This window comes from Macrobrachium rosenbergii, chromosome 9 (assembly GCF_040412425.1).
Source record: "Macrobrachium rosenbergii isolate ZJJX-2024 chromosome 9, ASM4041242v1, whole genome shotgun sequence".
In the NCBI taxonomy this organism is placed as follows: domain Eukaryota; kingdom Metazoa; phylum Arthropoda; class Malacostraca; order Decapoda; family Palaemonidae; genus Macrobrachium; species Macrobrachium rosenbergii.
In genome coordinates this window covers 26,566,655-26,589,615 of record NC_089749.1, presented here as the reverse complement: position 1 = coordinate 26,589,615, position 22,961 = coordinate 26,566,655, and the positions used below count along the sequence as shown (strand labels likewise).

At 44.2% G+C, this 22,961-nt stretch overlaps 1 protein-coding gene across 1 annotated transcript in view; it reads left to right on the top strand.

The window, feature by feature from the left end:
* LOC136841633 (uncharacterized) overlaps positions 1 to 22,961 on the top strand; it is an 88,355-nt gene that overhangs the window by 46,935 nt on the left and 18,459 nt on the right. The window contains exon 4 of the mRNA XM_067108754.1: positions 15,966 to 16,107. Coding sequence (XP_066964855.1) covers positions 15,966 to 16,107 — 142 coding nt within the window. The remainder of the gene's footprint in view (positions 1 to 15,965; positions 16,108 to 22,961) is intronic.

Genomic DNA, 22,961 nt, shown 5'->3' with positions numbered 1-22,961 from the left:
CTAGGGTCAGGGGAGAGGAGGACTTCTCCGGATGGGGAGGAAGTTAACAAAATTATCACCTCTAGTAAGAGCTGACAGCTCTGAAATTCTAGCACCTGAAGCCAAACTAAGTAAAAATAAGGTTTTCCTTAACAGATCCTGATAAGAGCAATGGAAGTTATCCAGCTCTGACGCTAACTTAAGGGCGTCATTGAGAAACCAAGTAACCGAATGTGGACGTGATACTGGTCTCAGACGAGCGCATGCTCTGGGGATGGATGAAAAATAAGAATCTGTAATCGATTTTAAAGCCGAAGAAATACTTTCTTCAATGCCGACTTGATTGTGGTAATAGTGGCGGGAGCCAGACCTTTCTCAAACAGTGACCTAAAGAAGGAAACTCCTAAATTAGTCGTCATAATTTTGGCTTCAGATGTTTTCAGGAAGGAGGCTAACTTTTTGACTGCTGAGTCATATTGTCTAATAGTAGAATCTCTTTTATCTGATTCTAAAAACAGAGTGTTGACAGGGTCAATTTTTGCTCCTTTTTGAGCTGCGAACTTTATAAAGTCCATAAAGCTAGGGCATCTTGAATCCTTGAGGAAGCTGACACAGTCTTGGTTTGTACTGTCTGGGTCAGAATGGGCTTGGGGATCCAAGACTCCAAAAGCCCAGTTCCTGAAGGAGAGGGAACCAATTGCTCTGCGGCCAATAGGGGCTACCAGAGCTGGTTGACCTTTGAATGTTCTTAGTTTGTGTAACACTTTCAGCAGCAAATTTATTGGAGGGAACAGATAAATTCTCTCCCAATTGTTCCAATCTACTGTCATTGCGTCTGTGTGGCGAACGCCTGAGGGTCCAGGTTGGGGCTACGTAACAGGGGCTTGAAGTTGCTCTCCGTTGCGAACAGATCCACTTGAGTCCCGGAACCTGGCGGCAAATCCATTGGAAAGATTCCGCATCCAGGGACCACTCCGTCTCCAACGGGGTAGTCCTGGACAGGGAATCCGCCACCACGTTCGGACACCTGCTAGGTGGGTGGCTGACAGGTGCCAACCGTGCTTGTTCGCCAGGAGAAGATAGCTACCATCACTTGGTTTACCGACCTGATTTGGAGCCGCCCTGTTGATGCAATGAACTACCACTGCGCTGTCTAACACCAACCTGATGTGAATCCGATTGGGAGGGCGGATTTTCTTCAGCGTTAGAAAGACCGCCATGGCTTCCAGGGTGTTTATATGGAACTGCTGAAACATTGTGGACCACGTTCCCTGTACTTTCTGTTTTGGTGAATATCCCCCCCAGCCGCTTAGAGAAGCGTCTGTGTGGATAACTAGTGCCGGAGGGGGAAACTGAAGTGGAACTGTTTTGGACAGGCCCTTGACTGTGGTCCAAGGCCGCAGTCTTGTCTTTAAGATCCGAGGGATAGAGGAGACCTTGTCCTTGAGCTTGGTGTTTGCTCGACTCCGCCACACTCTGTTTATGTCTTTTAATTTGGCTTTCAAGAGCAGGTCTGTTACTGAGGCAAATTGGAGAGACCCAGGACCCTTTCCTGGGACCGACGGGATGCTGACTGATTTTTGAGAAACCTCTTGGTGAGAGATGCTATCTCTTTCCTCTTGGAAGGAGGGAGAGATAACGCGTGTGGGAGGACAGGTCCCACTGAAGACCCAGCCACTGAAACCGAGACTCCGGAGTCAGGCGGGACTTCTCTCCTGTTCAGCTGAAAACCCAATGACTCTAGGAAATTGAGGTGACTATGGACGTGGCTTCTTGACACTCCGGAACAGTTGGAGCCCAGATTATCCAGTCATCCAGGTACGCTGCTAGGGAGATTCCTTGGGACCGGAGCTGCTGTACTCACCGTATCCGCCAGCTTGGTGAATATCCTGGGTGCAATGTTCAGACCGAAGGGCATGACCCTGAAGGAGTAGGCTTGATTCCCGAGTCTGAAACCGAGGAACTGAGAGAAGTTCCGCGCAACTGGGGACGTGATAATGCGTCTGAAAGATCGATAGAGGTGGTGACGGCTCCACGCGAAGTAGAGTCCGAACCTGAGCTACCGTAAAAATGCGAAACTTGTCGCATTTTATGTAGAGATTTAGACGCTCGATAGATCCAGGATCACTCTTTGCTGATCGGAGTCTTTTTGGGAACAGTGAATAGCCTGCCTTGAAACTTTAGGTGCCTTGCTTTCTTTATTGCTTGCTCGTTTGTTGAGCAATTCTGTTACATAATCCTGTAGGATTGATGTGGGTGGCTGGTAAAATCTGTTTGGAGGGGGAGGATTCTTGATCCAGCTCCACCCTAGTCCCTTGGACACAATGCTGTGTGCCCAAGGGCTGAAGGTCCATTGGTCCCTGAACCAATACAGGCGACCGCCTACCTGGGTTTTCTCAGTGGGAGGGAGCGGGTTTGTTCCCTCTACCACGTCCTCTCCCCTTGGGGTGGTGTTAGACTTTCCTCTGTAGGGGCCTTGCCCCTTCCTCCCCTTGCAACCCTATTGAGGCCGTGAAAAATCCACGGCCTTCATATGTGGGTTGTATGCTGTAGTGAGGATACATAGGAGGGCGCCGCTGGTTGGACCAACACGTACTGTTGGGGTTGGGACTTGGAGGTAGATGGCTGGGCCACTGCCGAGACCGGGACGGCTTGAACCATCGCCTGATGGGGCCTCTTATGTCTCCTGAACCTTTTTCCTCCTCTCGTCTGGGGGCCGGTCGATTCTGGGGTCTTGCGCTTATAAGTGGGAATTCCCCACCGATGCCAAGACTCTGATTGGCCCGTAGCCTCAGACATGACGGATGTAACCTCTCCTTCAGGGAAGAGGTTAGGTCCCCAGATTGAACTTTTAATGAGCTTGTTAGGCTCGTGGGCGGATTGTAGCGGTCAGCAAAATAAATTTTCTACATTCCAGCCTAGCTGCCCACAAACTCATGCAAGTCTAACTGGAAGGTCGCCAGGAAAGACTTAGCTAGGACCTGGAAAAAGGGTTCACCGAGCTGGAGACGGCAGTAGCCTCAGTAAGACAGCCGGAGCTCAAGGACCGGCTAACTTAGTCCGGGTCTCAAACTCCGCCTTTAACAATGATTCCGGCAGCTTAGGGAGTTGTTCGCTAAACTGCGTGGAAGCGCAAAGAGGGTCCAGCTTGCCTACAGTGAAAGTGGACGGGCGTCCACCAGAACTCATACTTCCTGGGAATACCAGGAAGTAGGGTCTGTTTCCCTTAATTGAGGAAAGGATTCCCATCAAGGCATGCTCGGGTCGTATGCCAGAGCAATTTTGTCCATGCAAGGAGTGGGAAGATCTTCTCCCCAGGGTGAACATCGTGAAATTGCCCTGAAAGGGGTCAATTTTGTGTTCACTGCCTGCCACTCCGTCAGAGTGCGCAGGAGAGCCGACTGGGCTTGGTCTCTAGGGATGATGACAGTCTCCCTAGGTACCTTGTTCTGACCAATCCAGGCTTCTTCCGTAAGCCTCACGAAGCCAGGATAAGGGGGCAAGAGATCGGGGAAGAACTCCAACTCCTCCAACCGTCTCGTGCCCAGACCGTCTAAGGTAAGTTTGCCATCATGTTGGATGGCCCGGAGTCTGCAACGCCAAGGGTTTCCGACATCAAACGGCGGGAGGTCCGCAGTGTCGGGAATAGAGTACTGCGGTTCTGCTTTAGGTTGGCGAGCCAAACCTGCCAGTATATTGTCATAGTTGGCAAACTTTCTGAGATCTTCTCAAACCTAGAATCTAGGTCCTCCAAGAAAACTTTTTGTATAGTTCAGTGGCCAGGGCTTGTGCGTCAAAAAGAGGCTGGCGAGGAGGGCTTGGTTTTGCCGCCTCTCTTGAATATCGCGCCCTGCCGGAGGAGCTAGATTTACTCCCGGAGGCTACCGGTCCTGGAACCTTAGCCTTCGACGGGGAAGGGCAATGCCTTCTTGGAAGTCGAGGACTTATAGCCCTTCGCCTTCCATGAAGTCTTCAACTTGGGGATAGCAGACGGAGCTCTATCACCCAAAGAGGAAGACTTCACAAAACCTGCAAATGAAGATACAGATGAAGCAGGGGAGTCAAACAAAGGGGGCCCGCCCCAATATCCTCACCTCCCTCCCCACTTACCACCTGGTCCTGCTCCGTATTCATAGGTTCCAAGTCGAGATTTAGGCGGCAACATCCTCCGAGACCTCGTTATTTTGATGTCCACTTGAGGTGGCTGGGTCATCACGGATCTGCTGGATAATAGGGGTGGCAAGTTCTTCTGGTACTGCAGCGCCACCCGTGCGCCTGGGTAAAGCAGGTCCCTCACCCTGGCGTCGAGGACGTGGGGCTTCCCAACAGAACATTCCTGCCGAACCCAGCCACCCAGGCCCGGAGGGGATTCCAAGGCAGACTTCTTGGAAGTTTCATCCGCCTGCAAGGAAACCTGCAGTTAGTCAGGAATGAAAAGACAGACGGAGAATATAAACAACGTATCGTTATGAGGAGCATGGACCGGAGGAAAGAAGACTTTCACTTATAATTGAGTCTTGGATGGTTGAGAGAGAGCAAAGCAAACCTCACAGCCATCACTTGCCAAACAACCAGGTCGTCCAGTCGGACCGCACAACCAGCGTGGGTTCGGCACACTTTTCTTGCCCGTAAAGTTGTTGAAGGGAGGCGGTACACCCTGCTCCTCACAGCGAACAGTCTGTAAAGGTAACAGTACATGAACCTCACACTCTAAGCAAAATAAAGCTGGCAAGGCCGGGAACTCAACTACAACCGGAATACTCCGCGAGAAGAACTACCAAATTAAACTGGGCCAATAAGCTTTAAATGCACAGAGTGGAAGTTAATCATTCAGACCCCCGAAGACTCGGGGAATGAAGGAACGAGAAACCAGGAACCAACCATAAGGGCTGCCAGAAATTTAACGGCGGAGCCCCCAGGTGTGGGACCGAATCACGTATATGGTAGAACAAAATAATAATAATAATAACCATAATCAATATTAACAATGATGATGGTAACCCTCCGGAGACCGGAGGAGTCTGTTACGCTTAGCGTGACATAGAATCATCCCACATTCACCTCCCCTTAGCCGGAGAAACAAATGGGTAAAGGATCAATGTTCATAACATTACAGTAGTGGGCCACACCTAAACCCTAACATTAGCTCGATGGGAGACGAGAGGTGAGACAGGATTCAACACGCCGAGCAAACGAACCACCCACCCCACCACAGCGAAGCTGGGGACGATATGGGAGGGAGCGAATCCTCTACCAATAGGAGGAGTCCTGACTCGGAGAAAACGCCATCTAAAAAATCACCCGCACGAGTCGCAAAGCTGAGGGGGTAGGGAGAGGAGTAGGCTACCGGAAGGGGAGAGGAGACAAGGAGAACATGACACCGGCTCAACTGCAACCTTCCTTCCCAATGAACTTGGATTATAAGCCTACTCAGGGAGCTACACAGCCCAAAGCCCAACTTCTCCTAGGCGTAGCCTTGTAAAAAACCTAACCTAGTTATATGTTAGGAAGGAGAAAATGGGTGTAAAAGGAGAGGAGGAACCAACAGGAGAGAAATTTTGTGCCGAGAGCCAACTGGGAACTAGGGGATAAGTAGGGCGATTAGCCTAGAGGAAACACGTCCAAAGAACTCGATTCCCAAATGGGGAAGAGGACTAAGGGCTCACTCTGACCCTAAAACGATCCCTGTGGAAACAGCAACAAAACTCCCTCAACCTGATCTCCGCACCCAGGGCAAGGGATGGAGCCCACACTACAACCATCATATAAAAACAATCAAAATAAAATTACGTTCACAGGAAGTGTAGCCTACCTTACATAGGGGATATTTTATAAGGTTCACCAGAGGCAAACTACACAACCAAAAACAATAAACAAATAAAATTAAAAATACTAAAACTAAAAGAAGAGCACCATCTTCAAGAATAACATAATAGCCTATGAGACTAAATGAAAAAGAGCCCAACCTGGTGGGGGGTACAGGACGGAGCAACTCCCTAAGAGAGGCTGACAGGCCAAAATATAAAACAAAAACTAAAATTGGAGGGGGAGCCACAACATGGAACCACCAGGAAGGAATTCAATATGCTAAAAACCTAATACTATAGCGACTAGGAGAAAACTCCGACCGAAAGAACAGAAGGAACCTTATTTTTTTCCTCAAGTCCTCGAAATGGTTGATGGAGGGGGACGCCGCGGCGTCATAAGAAGATCCCAATATTTATGAAAATATTTGCAAGACCAAAACAGCCATAAATAGATCAAAACCCCACAAGAAGATGGTACTTTTAATTTAGAGATGGAAAAGGTGCTCAAAGCCATCGTAGATGAAGTAAAAACAATCCAAAATAGGGACGAAAAGCACACAAAAGAAGCGAACGATCACGTGCTAGAAAATGGAATAAATTAGGTGGCGCTATTATTGTATTGCCGTCCCGGCGGGTGTTGAGCGTGGGAGCTGTAACGGCTCACCGCTCTTTCGGGGTTTTGATATAAAAGAGATCTTTCAGTATATTTTGTGGTAGTGGTATTTCACTCACCCTTCATTATACCGAGTCTTCTAAAGGCGATCGACTGGGTAGTAACCCCAGCTTTCCTGAAAGCTCTTTTTCTGGTATATCTAGCTATTATTATACCTAGAAATTCTGACTAATGGAATTCTCTCACTGACATCACTTGACTGAACCAGATATATATATATATATATATATTTTTTCTGGATCGGGTCCCGTGTCAGCCGATGAAAAAGTCCATTCAGCACTTATTTCTAGGTAATTCCGTTGCTAGATACCAGAGAAAGCTAAATGAAATGCTGGAGTTACTACCCCCAGAGCGAGCTCCATCAGATGGAGTCGTGTATGGAAAAGGGTGAACTACAAAACACGGAACCTTATCCTATAGAGATCCCAAGGTCAAAAGTCCCACAGGGAGGTGCCGTTACAAACCCATGTACCACCCGTGGACAGTACACAAAACACTGCTAGCCGCATTCCATTTCAGCAAGCACCATCGTTCACACGTTTTTTTTTTTTTTTCGTTGTGCTTTTAATCTTGTGCCTTTTTGCATCATTATGACTTCCTCACAAGGTCTTTCGTCACCTAAGTTGAGTACCAATATTTCGTTTTTAGTTGAGGCGATTGAGGCTCCTTATTTCCCTTTAGTTTAATAATTAAAGGGATTTATAACGCCTGTCTCGATCTCCTCTCACGGCCTCACGTGACCTCCATGCGTGGTTCGTGATCTTGGGTCGCCTGTTTTTCAATCTTTTTCACGGTTCCTCTTCGTGTTTAGGATAATTTTCCTTTTCATGAGGTCTAATTAGTGATTTTGATTGACTAACGTTTGTTTCCCTTTGCTTCGAGAAGTTGAGGGCTGGTGTTTAGGCGTCAGGCTTCCCCTCGAGCCTATTCGCATTTTTTATCAATTCATTTACATGCCTTATTTTTGCCCTTCCCTTCTCTTAGCTTCTGGGAATTTTATTTACGTTTGTACTTTTAAGTTTTTTTGTTTTATCTTTAACCCAGTGTTCGGATGCATTTGATATTTGATGATTATCATGGATGTTTCTTTTGTTTAGAGTTTTCTGGCCCATTTCCCTTCACGTCCACATCGTGTTGGGTATGGTCCTCTCTTGTTTTGTATTGATATATTTTTTTATCCATTTTTCATGGGTTGGTTGTTAGCTTTGGTTTTCCTTTTTTTGGGCGTTAGGCTGTTGCCCCCCCTTTTTCCATAAAAAAGGGGGGGGTCGTTCATTCTTTCATTCTTTCCGGTTTTTGTGCCCTTTTTCTAGGGTTTTGTTTTACTAGGTTTTTCCATTTTATGTTCCCTTCCGTTTCCTTAAATAAACCTTTTACCAGGGTCTTCTCATTATGTTCCCTCTCCCTGTTTCGGCTTTCTGTTTAGGCTAATAAGCCTCTTGGTTAAGCTGGAATAGCGAGGACCTCATGTTGCTTCCCTCTCCCTGTTTGGTCTTTACTTAGGTTGGCTAATGAGCCTCTTTGGTTAGCTGGGATAGCGAGGCTTCATGTCCTCCCCTAGTTTGGTATTTACTTCCCTCCCTGATTTGTTTTCAGTTTTTAATATCAAGGTTTGGGAGCATCCTTTTCCTTTTAGCCTATAGCCTGTGTCCCCTTCCTCTGCATTGTTTGGCCTCTCTTTGGTACGGTCCGTGACTTTACCAGCTGTACTTCCCCTCCTGGGACTGTTGGTGGCCGGGAGAGCTTCCCCTCCCCGTCCACCATCTTTGGCCATCTTTATCTCCCTGTCCCCATCCCCCTTGGAGGAGGTTGTCCCTGTTCCTCTCCTGCTTCTCTCGCGTTTGCTGGGTAACGACTCAGTCAGCGTGTGGGCGGGAGGACACGAACGCCTCCGGATTGTGCATTCCCACTCTCTGGTCGTTCCTTTTCGGTTCTTCCTCCGGGTTTTCATTCCTCCCCTTCATACGTCTTCTCCGGCGTGTCGTTTAATTTGGCGACACTCCGGTTCAGTCCTTCTTCGTTGCCAGTTAGAGCTTTCCGCCTGACTGTCTTCGTGTCGGGCTCTTTGACGTTCCCTGACCTTAGCTAACTACTGTCTTCTATCGGGCGCATTCCTTGCTTCCCGCTCCGGCGTTTCTAGCGTTTATCGGTCTTCCGTTATCGCTAGTTTCATATTTTTTAGTTGCCGGAAATGCGCTTTCTCCGGACAGTTTAACCTTCCCATTTCATTTCACTTTGTATCCGTCACTACTTACTTTAAGGCATGTTACTCCGGCTAGTTCCGTAAATTTATTTTGTTTATTATTATTTTTTATTTATTGTTTTGTTTGAGTTTTTACCAGGTTACCTCCCGGATCATTCCGGCTGGTTTCACGACTTGGTTTAATACTGTGTTGCTCCGCACACTACTCCGCACCTTACACAGTGTACTCATAATCTCATACTTTTACAGGTGGTGCGCTGCCAAGAAGAAGGGTGCTCCAGGCCCTCCATCAGGCCAGCGGCCACGGTTTGTTTTATCTCACTCGGATGTGCGGTCCACGTAGGGGATCTTATTGTTTGGCACCCTGACGGATGTGATGTTTGCTACGCTCTTTACGAGCAGGCTATCGATGATTCGGTAGGTGATCATGCATCTTTCCTTCTTAGCCAACTATAATTTTTACATTTTATCGATTCCCCCGCCTTCGTAAGACCACAATAATGTTTTTCTTCCGCAGGCTGACCGCAAGTCTCGTGATTCTTCGATTCAGGCCCTTAAAGTCTGGGTTAGCGGTTTTGGGCGCAACGTTTTTTGGCAATCCCTACATACTCTCGAAGGACATTTGTAATGTCCTTTTTCCCGGCGCTTGATCACAGCTTCTGTCACCGGCGATGTTGCTGCTCCGTTGATTGCCGGGATTCGAGTTGACCCAGCCCTCTCCAGACGGTTCGGCTTTGAGCGGTGGCACTCCGGAAGACGCGGCGGATCGATCTCGCCTTGAGTCTCCGAGCATTATCCCAGAGCATCAGGCAGGTAAGGGGGTAAGTGAGGCAGGTTCTTCACTGTTTAACTCTCCTTCTTCCTCTGTTGCTTCTTTTAAAGGCTTCTCTAAATCTTCATACCTTTTTACACGTCTGGGTCTATTGCCCCGAAGGTGAAGTCCGTTAAAAGAAAACCTTACCTACTCCGCAGGCCGATATGGGGTCCCTCCGGCGGCGCATTTACGGCGAGCCCCGTTCCGTCGGCGAGTACAGCCTCCCTTCCGGGTCCCAGGCGGAGCCTCAATCACGCCAGGTAGTTCCCCTCCTCCTTGGATACACTTCATTTCTTTGAACAGTTCCTGGAAAGAATCGACGCGGTTTGAGAAGATCGACGCGAGAGTAGACAGTAAGCTGTCTGGTCTTGCTTCTTCTTTTCAGTCTCTTTCGGAGAAGGTGGAATCTCAACAACGTTCTAGGTCTCATTCTGTTCCTGACCCTTCCACTCTCCCTCCCTTTGATCTGGGGAATCCTTGGCGTCTCACCCTTTATGCTCCCGAGTACGAAGGTACTCTTACCATAGAGGGTTTAGGCAATCGAGGAGAGTGGAAGAGTTGGAGTTCTATCCTCCGGACCTGACATCTCCCTACACTGGTTTTGCCAGGCTGAAGGGAGAGGTTTGGAACAGGTCTGATAAAGTCCCTAAGGAGACGGTTATCTATCCTAGGGACCAAGCCCAGTTGTCTTTTTGATGAGGACCCTTACGGAGTGGCAAGCGGAGAAACACTAAGCTCACACCAGCTAAGGGAGTGTTCACTATGTTCACTCTCAGTGATGTTCTCCTTCTCCCTTGCACTTCGAAAGTGGCCTCCTGACTAGCCAGGCTTGCTTCAAGGTAAACCCCTTCCTCATCTCCGTGAGACGGACCCTACATCGCTCGTCTTTCCCGGAGGCACCGACTTCTGGAAGGGAGCCCTAATACGTTTACAGTGACTCGACTTGACCCAGACTGCGCCTCTGATCTGTTCAGTGAGCAGCTCCCTAAGATCCCGGAGTCGCTCTTGAAAACAGAGGCTGATACTAAGGAAAGGCTCGCCAGGTCTTTGAACTCTTTGGCTTTAGCGGAAGAAGCAACTTTTTGGTTTACAGAGAAGATCCATTATTCCAGGTCTTGACGAAATCTCTCTTGGCGAGTTTTCAACAAGATCTGTTTGACTTTATGACTGCCCGACTGGCCTGCCGGAAGCACATCTTTTCAGCAGCCACAGTTCGGCATGAACCAAATAAGCTTCTTAAGAGTTCGATCTGGGGTGCTAATCTTTTCCCACAAGAAGAAGTTGATGCAGTCTTATCTGAGGCAGCTAGGGTCAATCAAAGCCTCCGTTCCGTTGGGGCCTGCCCTATAAAAGGAAACAGTCTGATCTTGCCAGCACTCCCACCAAGTCCAGTAAGAAATTTAAACACTTCAAACGTCTTCCAGCTCAGTCCTTGGTCCAGGTTCCTTTACAAAGTCAACCTTCAACCTCTTCCTCCCATCCTCCCCTCAGTATGTCCTGGTAAACCCGGCACATCAGTCTTTGGCTGCTCCTTCCTATGTCTCCTCCCCAGCTTTCAATCCTGCATATGAAAGTCAGGGGAAATTTCGCCCCAGAAAATCACCCAGAAGCAATAAGCCCCGTGGCTTCGCTAGGGGAAGGGGAGCCCCCCGCTCCTCTCCCAGGAACAGGGGAGGTAGAGGCTCCAGAGGGGGGAAGCAAACACAGGACCGATGACATACATCCTGTGGGCGGGAGGCTGTACCATTTTCAAGCTCCGGTGGACCTTCTGTCCCTGGGCTCAGAGTATAGTTTCCAAGGGCCTAGGCTGGAGTTGGATCGACAATCCCCCTCCACCAGTCAAGTTTTATCAGGCTACGACCAAGGATCTCGAGGACTTTGTGGAGGATCTCCTACAGAAACAGGCTATAAGGAAAGTGAGGTCTCTGAAGTTCCAAGGCAGGCTCTTCAGTGTTCCAAAGAAAGGTTCCAACAAACGGAGAGTAATTCTGGACTTGTCCCGTCTGAATTCCTACATTCGTTGCGACAAGTTTCGGATGCTTACTGTCTCCCAAGTTCGGACCCTACTGCCCGTGGAGCCGTAACCACCTCTCTAGATCTTTCCGACGCCTATTATCACGTCCCGGTTATATTTAGAAGGTTCTCCCCCTTTCTGGGGTTCAGGCTCGGAAGGCAGGCATATTCCTTCAAGGTGATGCCTTTCGGCCTCAACATAGCCCCAAGGATTTTTACCAAGTTGACAGACACGGTCGTACAGCAACTCCGATCTCAAGGAATTACGCTGGCTGCGTATCTCGACGACTGGATCATCTGGGCATCCAGCGTCCGGGAATGCCGGAGAGTTACATCCGTGGTGGTCGACTTTCTAGAATCCTCTGGGCTTTCGTGTGTAAACAGGGAGAAGTCCCGCCTGGTTCCCAGCAGTTGTTTTCAATGGCTAGGAATCCAGTGGGATCTGAATTCTCACAAGCTCTCTCTTCCTCCTCCCAAGAGGAAGGAGATAGCCAGAACAACCAGACAGTTTCTCAAATCCAAAAGGGCCTCTTGGCGGACCCAGGAACGAGTCTTGGGCTCCCTTCAGTTCGCTTCGGTGACAGACCTGTTGCTGAAAGTGAAACTGAAGGATATCAACAGAGTGTGGCGGAGTCGGGCAAATATCAGGCTCAGGGACAAGGTGTCTCTGATTCCCACATCTTGAAGAAGAGACTCCGCCCTTGGTCAACTGTCAAGAGCCTGTCCAAGTCAGTCCCCTTCAATTTCCTCCTCCGGCGTTGGTTATCCACACAGACGCCTCCTTAAGCGGGTGGGGAGGATATTCTCAACACCAAGAAGTACAGGGGACTTGGTCCCTCATGTTCCGCCAGTTCCATATAAATGTTCTGGAGGCCATGGCGGTCTTCCTTACCTTGAAGAAGCTTCTTCCCCCCAAGAAGATTCACATAAGACTGGTTCTGGACAGCGCCACGGTAGTCCACTGCATAAACAGGGGAGGTTCAAAATCGAGCAGGATCAACCAGGTAATGATTGCACTTTTCTCCTTGGCCTGCAAGAACAAGTGGCACCTATCTGCCACCCATCTTGCAGGGGTCCGAACGTCATTAGCAGATTCCCTCTCCAGGACAACTCCCCTCGAGTCGGAGTGGTCCCTAGACAGGGGCTCGTTCAATTGGATCTGCCAACTAGTTCCGGGTCTGGAGGTAGATTTGTTCGCAACCAAGCTCAACAACAAGCTCCCTCATTACGTAGCTCCCAACCTGGACCCTCAAGCTCTTTTCACGGACGCAATGTCATTGGATTGGAACAGGTGGAAGGTGATCTATCTGTTCCTCCAGTGAATTTGTTGTTGAAAGTCCTCCACAAACTGAGGACGTTCAAGGGTCAAGTAGCTCTAGTGGCTCCCTACTGGCCAAAGAGCAGCTGGTTTCCTCTTCTACTAGAACTGAAACTTATACATCCGAATCCCCAGTCCAAAACTAACACAAGTAGTACAAACTCAGACTGTGTCAGCTTCCTCAAAAATCCAAAATGCCCTGGCTTTGTGGACTTTATGAAGTTTGCGGCTCAAAGGGATGCTAATGTTGATCCTGTCAATACCATGTTCTTAGAATCAGATAAGCGGGCCTCCACTCTTCGTCAGTACGACTCAGCAATTAAGAAACTAGCACTCTTTTTAAGAGAATCTGAGGCTACAGTAATGACCATTAATTTAGCGATCTCCTTTTTTAGATCACTGTTTGAGAAGGGTTTAGCCGCTAGTACTGTTACTACAGTCAAGTCAGCTCTACGTAAAGTGTTCTTGTATGGTTTCAAAATTGACCTCACAGACCCTTACTTTTCTTCCATCCCTAAAGCATGTGCACGTCTGAGGCCAGTAATCCGTCCACATACGGTTTCCTGGTTTCTAAATGACGTGTTGAAGTTAGCCTCAGATATCGATAATCAATCCTGCCCCTACCTTTCCTTGTTGAGGAAAACGTTGTTTTTAGTTAGCCTGGCTTCGGGTGCTAGAATTTCAGAGCTGTCTGCACTCTCTAGGAACCCAACCACGTCGACTTCCTTCCATCAGGGGAGGTTTTGCTGATTCCTCACCCTACCTTCCTGGCCAAAAATGAAGATCCATTTGTTATAGGTGGTCGCCTTGGAAAATTCTTCCTCTGCCTCTAGACCTGTCCCTGTGTCCAGTTCATACTTTGAGGGCTTATTTAGACAGGTCCTCTCACATCTCTTCTGGGCCTCTCTTTATCAGGGAAGGAGGGGGTAATCTTTCTATGTCTGCTATTAGACAACAGATCCTTTACTTTATCAAGCAGGCTAACCCTGACTCAGTCCCAAAAGTTCATGATATTAGAGCTGTGGCCACCTCCATTAATTACTTTCATTACATGAATTTCACGGATCTTACCAGGTACACCGGTTGGAAGTCACCCTTGGTTTTCAAACGTCACTATTTGAAATCCTTAGAAGCTCTTAAATTCTCAGCAGTCGCGGCAGGGAACGTTGTCCCTCCCTCTGGTTCCCTTTCTGATTCCTAGTCATTTCCTCCTCCACTGCCTCAGTTATCCCCTTTTTATCATTTCAGTCAGGCTTGCCTTGACTTCTCACCTGGCTGTGTTATCCATGTATTTGTCTAAATGACACATTTAAGTTATAAGGTTTTCAATATTGTATAGTTATTTGTTTATGTATTTTTAAGCTTACATCAGTTTCTTTTGTACATTATTGTTATTGTTACTTAGTGATTAAAAAAAAAAAATTTCTTTTGGACCTTCGGTCTTCTGTTCCCCTTAGAATTTTTATCTTTTTAGTTTAAGAATTATGTTTATTTCTCTGTTAATTTTTCATCGGCTGACACGGGACCCGATCCAGAAAAGGGATTTTGACGAAGGAAAAATCTATTTCTGGAGAGGGGACCGTGTCACCCGATGACCCACCTCCATCATGTGTCATGTCCCTCCCATAGTAAACATCATTCTAGTGGGGTGTTGCTTTCATGGAATGCGGCTAGCAGTGTTTTGTGTACTGTCCACGGGTGGTACATGGGTTTGTAACGGCACCTCCTGTGGGACTTTTTGACCTTGGGATCTCTATAGGATAAGGTTCCGTGTTTTGTAGTTCACCCTTTTCCATACACGACTCCATCTGATGGAGCTCGCTCTGGGGTAGTAACTCCAGCATTTCATTTAGCTTTCTCTGGTATCTAGCAACGGAATTACCTAGAAATAAGTGCTGAATGGACTTTTTCATCGGGTGACACGGTCCCCTCTCCAGAAATAGATTTTTCCTTTGTCAAAATCCCTTTATATATATATATATATATATATATATATATATATATATATATATATATATATATATTGACTATTTATCACATCACCGTGATTCATATACAATCAGAAAGCTACAAACGTCCTTTAATATCAATTCACTCTACCTCGGAAATAATATATTTTCATATATGTTACCGATGCGTTAGTGTGTCACTGTAGTCCTGATTCCTCGTCCGTTTTATGGTTTGGTATTTTTACGGACGGTGGACTTATTATCAACTAAAAATTCCCCTTACTTTTTAACATATATGAAAATATATTATTTCCGAGGTAGATTGAATTTTATATTAAAGGACGTTTGTAGCTTTCTGATTATATATATATAAATAAATATATATATATATATATATATATATATATATATATATATATATATATAAAATAAAAAATAAAATGAAAATACAGTATATAAAAAATTGGAATGAAAAAGCCCCCCTATGCAAACTGATGTCCACGCTGAAGCACAGACTCCATCTTCTTGACAAGGAAGAGCCAACAAGCAAGAGAATCTGTATAATTGACAAAACCTCCATTTGCAGCATAGAGGTCACATTGCTATGATAAACCATCTCCTTGTGGACATGGCCAAGTAGGGAACTCATGCAAATGAACAAGACAACTGAACAGAACCTTATCAAGAAAAGACAGATGGCATTTTGTCCCATAATGGGTTGCAACAGAAATATTGTATGTGCATGATTCATTTCCATCATCTCCCTGTTATCTTGCATGGAACAACCATGCCATTTACTATCAGGTAAATACACTGAACCTTCCGTACGTGATTATGCTAGACATAATTGAGATGGGGACCATAGATCTAATAGTTTGTATACCAAATACCTTTACCAACTTGATGTTGGTCTTCAGTGTGAGTTGGTTGCAGTTGAAGATCACTGGTCAGTTGCCTTCTTGGTATAAATCACTTGGTTGAAGACATCGAAAAAACTAGAATTTTGCAGACAAGGTTGAGCTTATTCTGACATGGAATGTTTTACCTCCCTTTATACTATTACTGCTTTGCTTGTCATAATTGGACGTCAAACTCTTGGTATACTGCCTGTGACCAGACATAACGGCATAAATAAAGGTAGTAAAAGTATTTTATAAGAAAACTGTTTGAAATTAAAATTATTATTTTCTATTTTTTTTATATTTTCAGGAATGTGAAACCTGATGAGAGAGAATGGGTTGAAGAGACTAAAGTTGTAGTGAAAAATCCAGCTCAGGTTCGTGATGAAGAACTTAAAAAGAAGGCTTTGATCCAGAAGGAAAAGGAAATGGCTGCACTGAAGAAACAGATGGTTTGTAACTTTTCCATATATTTTTTTAAGTAATTGTCACATTGTATTCAATCATTTTAGTTACAACCTTTGCATAAAAATTTTTAAAATAAATATGCTTTAATATTTTGAATATTGAGGATTTACATTTTCCTGAGCAGAGTTGTAAATGCTTCAGTATTCAGTTCATGCTGATGCAGATAAAATGGCTTCCATATTCATGAGTTTTAATCTTTAATTTTAAACAGTGTCAATGACTTTCATAGGACTCTGTTCATGGTGTCTTGAATACAAGAAGCATTTCCTCAAAGAAAAAATGACAGACAACCCATTCCCTTTTAACTCTGTTTTGCTAACTGCTTTTTCCTTTGTGTAAAAGGTTTGGCTACTTATGTATGGATTTCATGAGTTTTGCTAAAAAAAAGCATCACTTGTACAGCTGCCAACTTTTGTTGATGTTGATTATGAGGTTTAAACTTAAGGCCAAGTACTGGAACCTATCAGGGACATTCTGTGCCTCTGAATTTACAGTTTCCTAAGGAACTAGGGCCGTTAAAGTTCCCCCCTCATAAAGTATATACAATAAAAATAAACATATTAACACTGTATTTTGTTAAAAATCTTGGCCTATCGCTGATAGTAATCTACACAACCAATATTGTAATTCAAAATTTCTGATATACTCTTACCATCTAATTTGTGTTTTCTCCTTAGAGGGTAATATATTTGGAGCAATGTGCCAGAACATGCTCTACTGACAGATTATCACACTATAGCATTGGTTCTTTATAAAATTAAATCATGGGTCAGTTAAGGAGTGATGATGATGTTGCCTTTCATGGAGAATATACGGTAAGTTTTAATGACCTTTGCATATTACAATAGAGAACTTTTTATCAGAAATTTGTATTCTGTGACATCTTTAACCTCACTATTAGCTAATTAATTTCCTTGTATTCCTTTATGAGAGGAAATAAAAAAAGAGGAGCTTTATGCCTAAAAAGAGGTGAAAAAACCTACTCCTTAGCCTTTTACATTGAAGGGTCAGAAGAGCTGAGCATTTTCAGTGTTTCTAAGACAATTCTCTAAATCACTATAAATTACAGAGGATTGAAATTTTTTCATGGCCACAAGTTCCAAACCATTGTCTAAGGGTGTTGCTTCAGCTATAAAGCAAAGGAAGATTCTGGTAATTTGGCAACATACTGCTACACAACCGTCTTGTAATTGTGATCCATTAGTGTACATTTTCCTTTCATTTTTTATGAGTACAGTATTTTATGTTCTAAAAATTTGCTTTTTATTGCTTCTTCTATGTGATAACTGTTCTCTAATTTTTTTTAAAGCGTAGTCACTCGTTTTGTCCTCAAGGAATTACCTTCCATGGTCTACCAGAGCTCCATGGTGACCAAACTAATAACAAAGAATTCTCTTCTAGTTCGTCTTTTGGCCAGGTGCTGTGTCGTAATGATTAACATTATAACCTGTGATGGTCTATAGTGAACAGTTCACGTTGTTACCAGCACTCCAAAAAAAAATAAACTTTTTTCTCTGTTTTCATTATCGAGGATCATGGAAACATCAAAAACAGCAAGACAAGTGCTTAATATCAAGTTCCAGTTAAAAGTTTTAGTTTTAGTTTTGATTGCTAGCCTACCTAGTTTTGTAAAGCGTTGATTGTTACCTAGTTTCGTAACTTGAAAATTGTTTTAAATTCTAAATAAATGTTTTAACTAAAATAAATGTTCCACGACTTATTAATATAGAAAATCCTTTCAGATTGTATGATGTCTACATTGATCTAGGCAGTGAGAATAATTTAGACTAGATTAATAGTGGATGTTGTCTGTAGCCTATGTCCTTGGATTACATATCCTTAGTGGCCTAGCTTAGACCGAGGACCCTAGGATCAGATAATAACAATATCTGGGCAAAGTAAATCGGCAGCATAACAATAAGGCTACATATTACTGTTTCTTCCTTTTATATACACCTGTGCACTTAAGCATGAGCTAAATAATCCAGGACTAGCCTAGGCATTACCTTGTGTCATATTAAGTGATAACTTTTTTCGAAAAATCCCATTTTTGGACTAAATTGTTAGCCTAGACCATGTAACCTAGGACTAGATGAAATAAAATAGTAATCTGTGCTGAATGAGATGGTAACCTAACCTTAAGACTACATACTAAGGTAGGCTAATTGTGTTTTATGTAACCCATACACTTAATGTGAATTAAATAAACCAGATTAGGCAGTAGTCTAGATAAGAGTAAGTTATAGCCTGGCTATAAGGCTACACATTAGTGATTACTGTTTTATAAAGACCAAATAGCATAGGATTGGACATAAACAACCTGGGTTAGACAAAAAATAGTAGACTAACTGTAGGTTGACATATTAGCAAGTTTTCTGTTTTTATATAGCTTATCCTATACATTTAAGAGTGATATATATATACATTTAAGAGTGATCTATAATAATCTGGATTAGGCAATACCCTATACTAGGTTAAGAAAGAACAAATAAGCCTAGGATTATATATAAACAGTATCCTAGGCTCAATAAAATAACCTAGTTTTTTACGACTCAGTAGCATGTCTGTAAGGCTACATGCTAGCAGGGTCTTATGTAGCCTATATCCTTAAAGGCGATATAAATCTAGAACAGGCAGTAGCCTAACCAGATTAAGTAAGAACCCCTTTTTAAGGAATATCCTACTGTTAGCCTACAACAGCAATGGCCAAATATCAGATAAAAGGGTAGTCTCGGCCACATAAAACAGAAAACCAGATTATAAGAGAATTATTTTCTGTATAGTTTATATCTTTTTGTAAATAAGCCAAGAATAGGTTACGCAAGAACCTTCTAAGAAATCCTCTATTCTTAGCTTAATGCAGATTATACTAGAAGCATTACCTAAGCTATATAAAACAGTAGTTTGGGTTAGTTAAACAAATTGGTTCATAGCAGTTAGTCTGAAAAGTATGACAATTGGAATTAAAAATTTCACTTGGCCATTGCAAAAGGACTAACAGTGTATAAGTAATACAGCCATAAACAGGTATGAAAACTAACCTAATCCTTAGATAGTTTAAGTTAACATAGATATTTAATTAAATGTATTACAACTGCACACTTGTAATCAAGTTAACCTGTAATATGGAACCAAACAATATGAGGAACTACAGAAGTGTCCCTCACTTAAAAACAATTAATACTAACTAGCTTCTAATAACAACTTGCTTTATATCACTACATGGCTGCCATTAGGCAGGATCCTCAGTTCAAGTGTTCTGTAGCAAATTGCTCGGTTCACTTTTTGCCAGTGGGTACAGCCCATACCATCTGCCATGAGCACAGTCCTTGTAAAAAACAAGGAAAATTTGCTTGGTTGCCAGATGTGGCTGAGATTTGTAGTATTCTCGTGGCAGCAAGGTTTAAGGACGAAACAGCTCCTTTTAAACTGTCTCAATGGGTCATAGGGTTCAGTAGGGGTGGGGAAGGGGGAGATTATATCTTTCCGACAGCAGATATTTAACCCTTTCTCCGAACAACATCAACGTTTGGGCCAAAACCCAGTAACATCAGTCAACAATACCTTCCAGGTCAACCCCGCGGAGGAAGTAGAGGAATCTTTACATGGAGTTGACATTCTTATTGAAAAATATGAAGTGGACATTGCCACTGAAATGGCCCTGCTGAACCCAGAAGGCTCAGGGACACAAATTTTAGCTAGCCATGGGAGAAACCTTCCAGAAGGAATTCTATTCCCCATGCAGCTATCGTTGCTGAATAGGGTCTTTCCCCCAAAAGGGATACTGGGATCCACCTAACTCAGACTAAAATGACTACATTTTTGGAAGGGTATAGTAACTTGCCCAGGACTTCTGCCCCCTTGATTAACAGGCAGTTACAGTTCAGTTGCTGAAGGTCATTTGGATTGTGCAGGCTCCCCAAAAAGGGATACGCAGTTTGCAGCAAGCTCCTCCAAAAGGGATACACAGTTTGCGGCAAGCTCCCCTAAAAGGGATACACAGTTTGCGGCATTTGGTCAATTCCGTAAGGAAATAGAGTACCATCAAAGATGCCCTTGCCACAGAACAGCAATATATAAGGAACATGAAGCATGATTCTGGAAAGGAAAGTAAGTCAGTCATGTACGCCCCAAAGTGTAAAAGTTCTACATCTGGTAACCAAAAAGTGAGTGTAGATACAAATGCTGCCCAAACAAGGTCTGATGTTAGAATTCTGACTGGAAACAACAAAAGGGTCAGTTCGGAATACAGAACTTCAGATCAAAACATAATAGGGGCTCCAATACTCACCCCTGATGATATTGATAATCCTAGGTAAGACGCCTTAATGTGCACTTTCTCTCCTGATGGCAAGTATGTAATTAATGAGAGAAAAACTGTGATCGAAGTTGTACATGAAGAATTTACAAACGGCAGCATTCCCTAATACAGAATGGCACCTGGTACCATCTTCACCAGACATGGAGAGACCACTAACAGAAATGGTTTTCTTACCTGTGCCTATAGCATTAAAAGCTATAGAAATCGCCCTTTACCAGGTCAGTGAAAAATGGATCTCTACTTCATTTTGAATACATCAAATAGCCCCAGCCCCCTGTCCCTTCACTTTCAGAAATAATAATCATGTGAAGACTGATTTTTAGAATTTGTAGTGACTAAAAACAAGAGACAATGGCAAAATTAAAATCATCTGCCACGGCCATCCCAGTTTCAGGAAATTCCACCAAGGAATGGATAAATCACCCTTTACCAGGTCAACGAGAAATGGATCTCTACCTCCATTTTGAATAAGACCCAAGTTGCTCACCAAGTAGCCCCAGCCTTCTGTCCCTTCATTTTCAAAATTATTAATCATGAGAAGACGGATTTTTGGAATTTGTAGTGACTAAAAACATGAGACAGTGGGAGAATTAAAACCATCTGCCACAGTCATCCCAGTTTCGGGAAATTCCACCAAGGAATGGGCAATGCTGCAACTCCCTTTTGAAAGGAAAAAGCTCCCTTTAGATATAGCTACTCAGTAGCTTGGGACCCCTATGAGAAGACTCTCAGAGGGGACAGCCTCATCAGAATTTTAGCTAGGCTCCGACTCCTTAGCATTATAACCTCTACCACCCTGCTCGAAGTTGCCACGTAAAGGCTTCCAGAAGATCCCAGGATAATTTTTGCTGTTGAGGCCAAAAGTCTTATGAGAACCCAATGGGAAACACTCTGTGACTTCCTAGAATGGTGCATAAAAGCGCAAATGGAAGCATTGGAGAGCTCCATCAAATCGCTCTCCAATGTTACTGCATTTTTACATTCTAACCCCTTCTGTAAGGACCTGTTTGAGGAGTCTGTTGTGGCTCAACTCAACGAGCATGCCCACCAACAGAATTGTACAGCGTATGCTCTTCTGGGGAAAGGGGAATACAGGAAACAAAGAACCCAAAATTTCCTTTTACCCAACCCCAAAAAAAGGCTCACTTTGATCAAAAATCATATAAGCCTTCAGTCACCCCCAAAAGTTTTTCCTCGAAAAACAGGTAGGTAGTCAGAAGGGACAGTTCCCTACAAGGGGACAACAACAACAGCAAGGACATCCTGTTTTCACAAGGTCCAAAAACTGTCTTATAGGGGGAAAAAGGAAAAACAACACCTGGAATGTCTATCAAAGGCAAAGGCAGAGGAGGAGGGAGATACCAAGAGGAATAATGTTGGTTGGGGGTTGGCTTAGATGCCATCACAGACAATGGAAGTTTTCCCTGTGGGGGGACAGCATTATTTATACGTGCAGAAAGGCCCTGTTAATGGGGCCCGTAGAGAAACATGCGTATATTCACCACCAAGTACATCTTTTCAGTGTCCTCAAAAAGGATTCCTCCAAAAGAAGTGATCACCACCCAATCAACATTGTACAAGCACATTGTCTGCCAAAAGTTTCGGACAATTACCGTTGCCTAAGTACACTGAATCATTCCAAAAAGGGCCTTTGCAGTTTCTATAGATCTGAAAGATACATACTGGCACATCCCTATAGTCATTCCCTTCCGCCCCTTCCTAAGGTTCCAGATAGGAAAAGATACGTACAGATTCAAAGTAATGCCCTTGGGGCTAAACATTGCATAAAGAATATTTTACAAAATTAGAAACTCAAACATGAAGATCTGGGGGCTCACAAGAAAAGAGTGCTTGAAAAACCTAAGAGCAATGGTCAACAGACTACAGTACAGTCAAAAGGTTTTATAATAAATTTGAAAACATCCTGCCTCATGCCCAGCTGACACTTTCAGTGGCTGGGACTGTGTTGGGATAATCTTCATGGCCTGTTGTCCCTCCCCATCATACTCAAAACAGAATAAGGCAAGTCCTCAACAGGTTCCTTGCACAGCCCAGAGTTTCCAGATGGCAATCAAAACGTATGATGGGCCTGCTGCAGTTCTCATCAGCAATAGATCCAATACTTAGATTGCAACTAAAAATGTGAATAAATTCTGGCTATCGCATTTAAGAAAAAAGATGCGAGACTGACCTCATCAAAGGATTAAAAGAGTTGGGGAGATACTTCGGCCTTGGATCCAGAAGGAATCTCTGGCGAAACAGGTCACCCTGACTCCTCTGTCTGTATGAGTGACAATACACACAGATGCCTCGTTGACAGGTTGGGAGGACATTGGGAAGATTGTCAGGTGGCAGGGTGATCAGCTACTCAGGAATTTTTATATCAATTTCGTGGAGTTGATGACTGTCTTTTTCTCTCAAAAAACTCAAACCCTCAGAAGAGAGAGACAACATAACTACAATATCCTACATCAGGAGGTTAGGATCACGTTCACCTCCTCTCAATATGGTAATGCT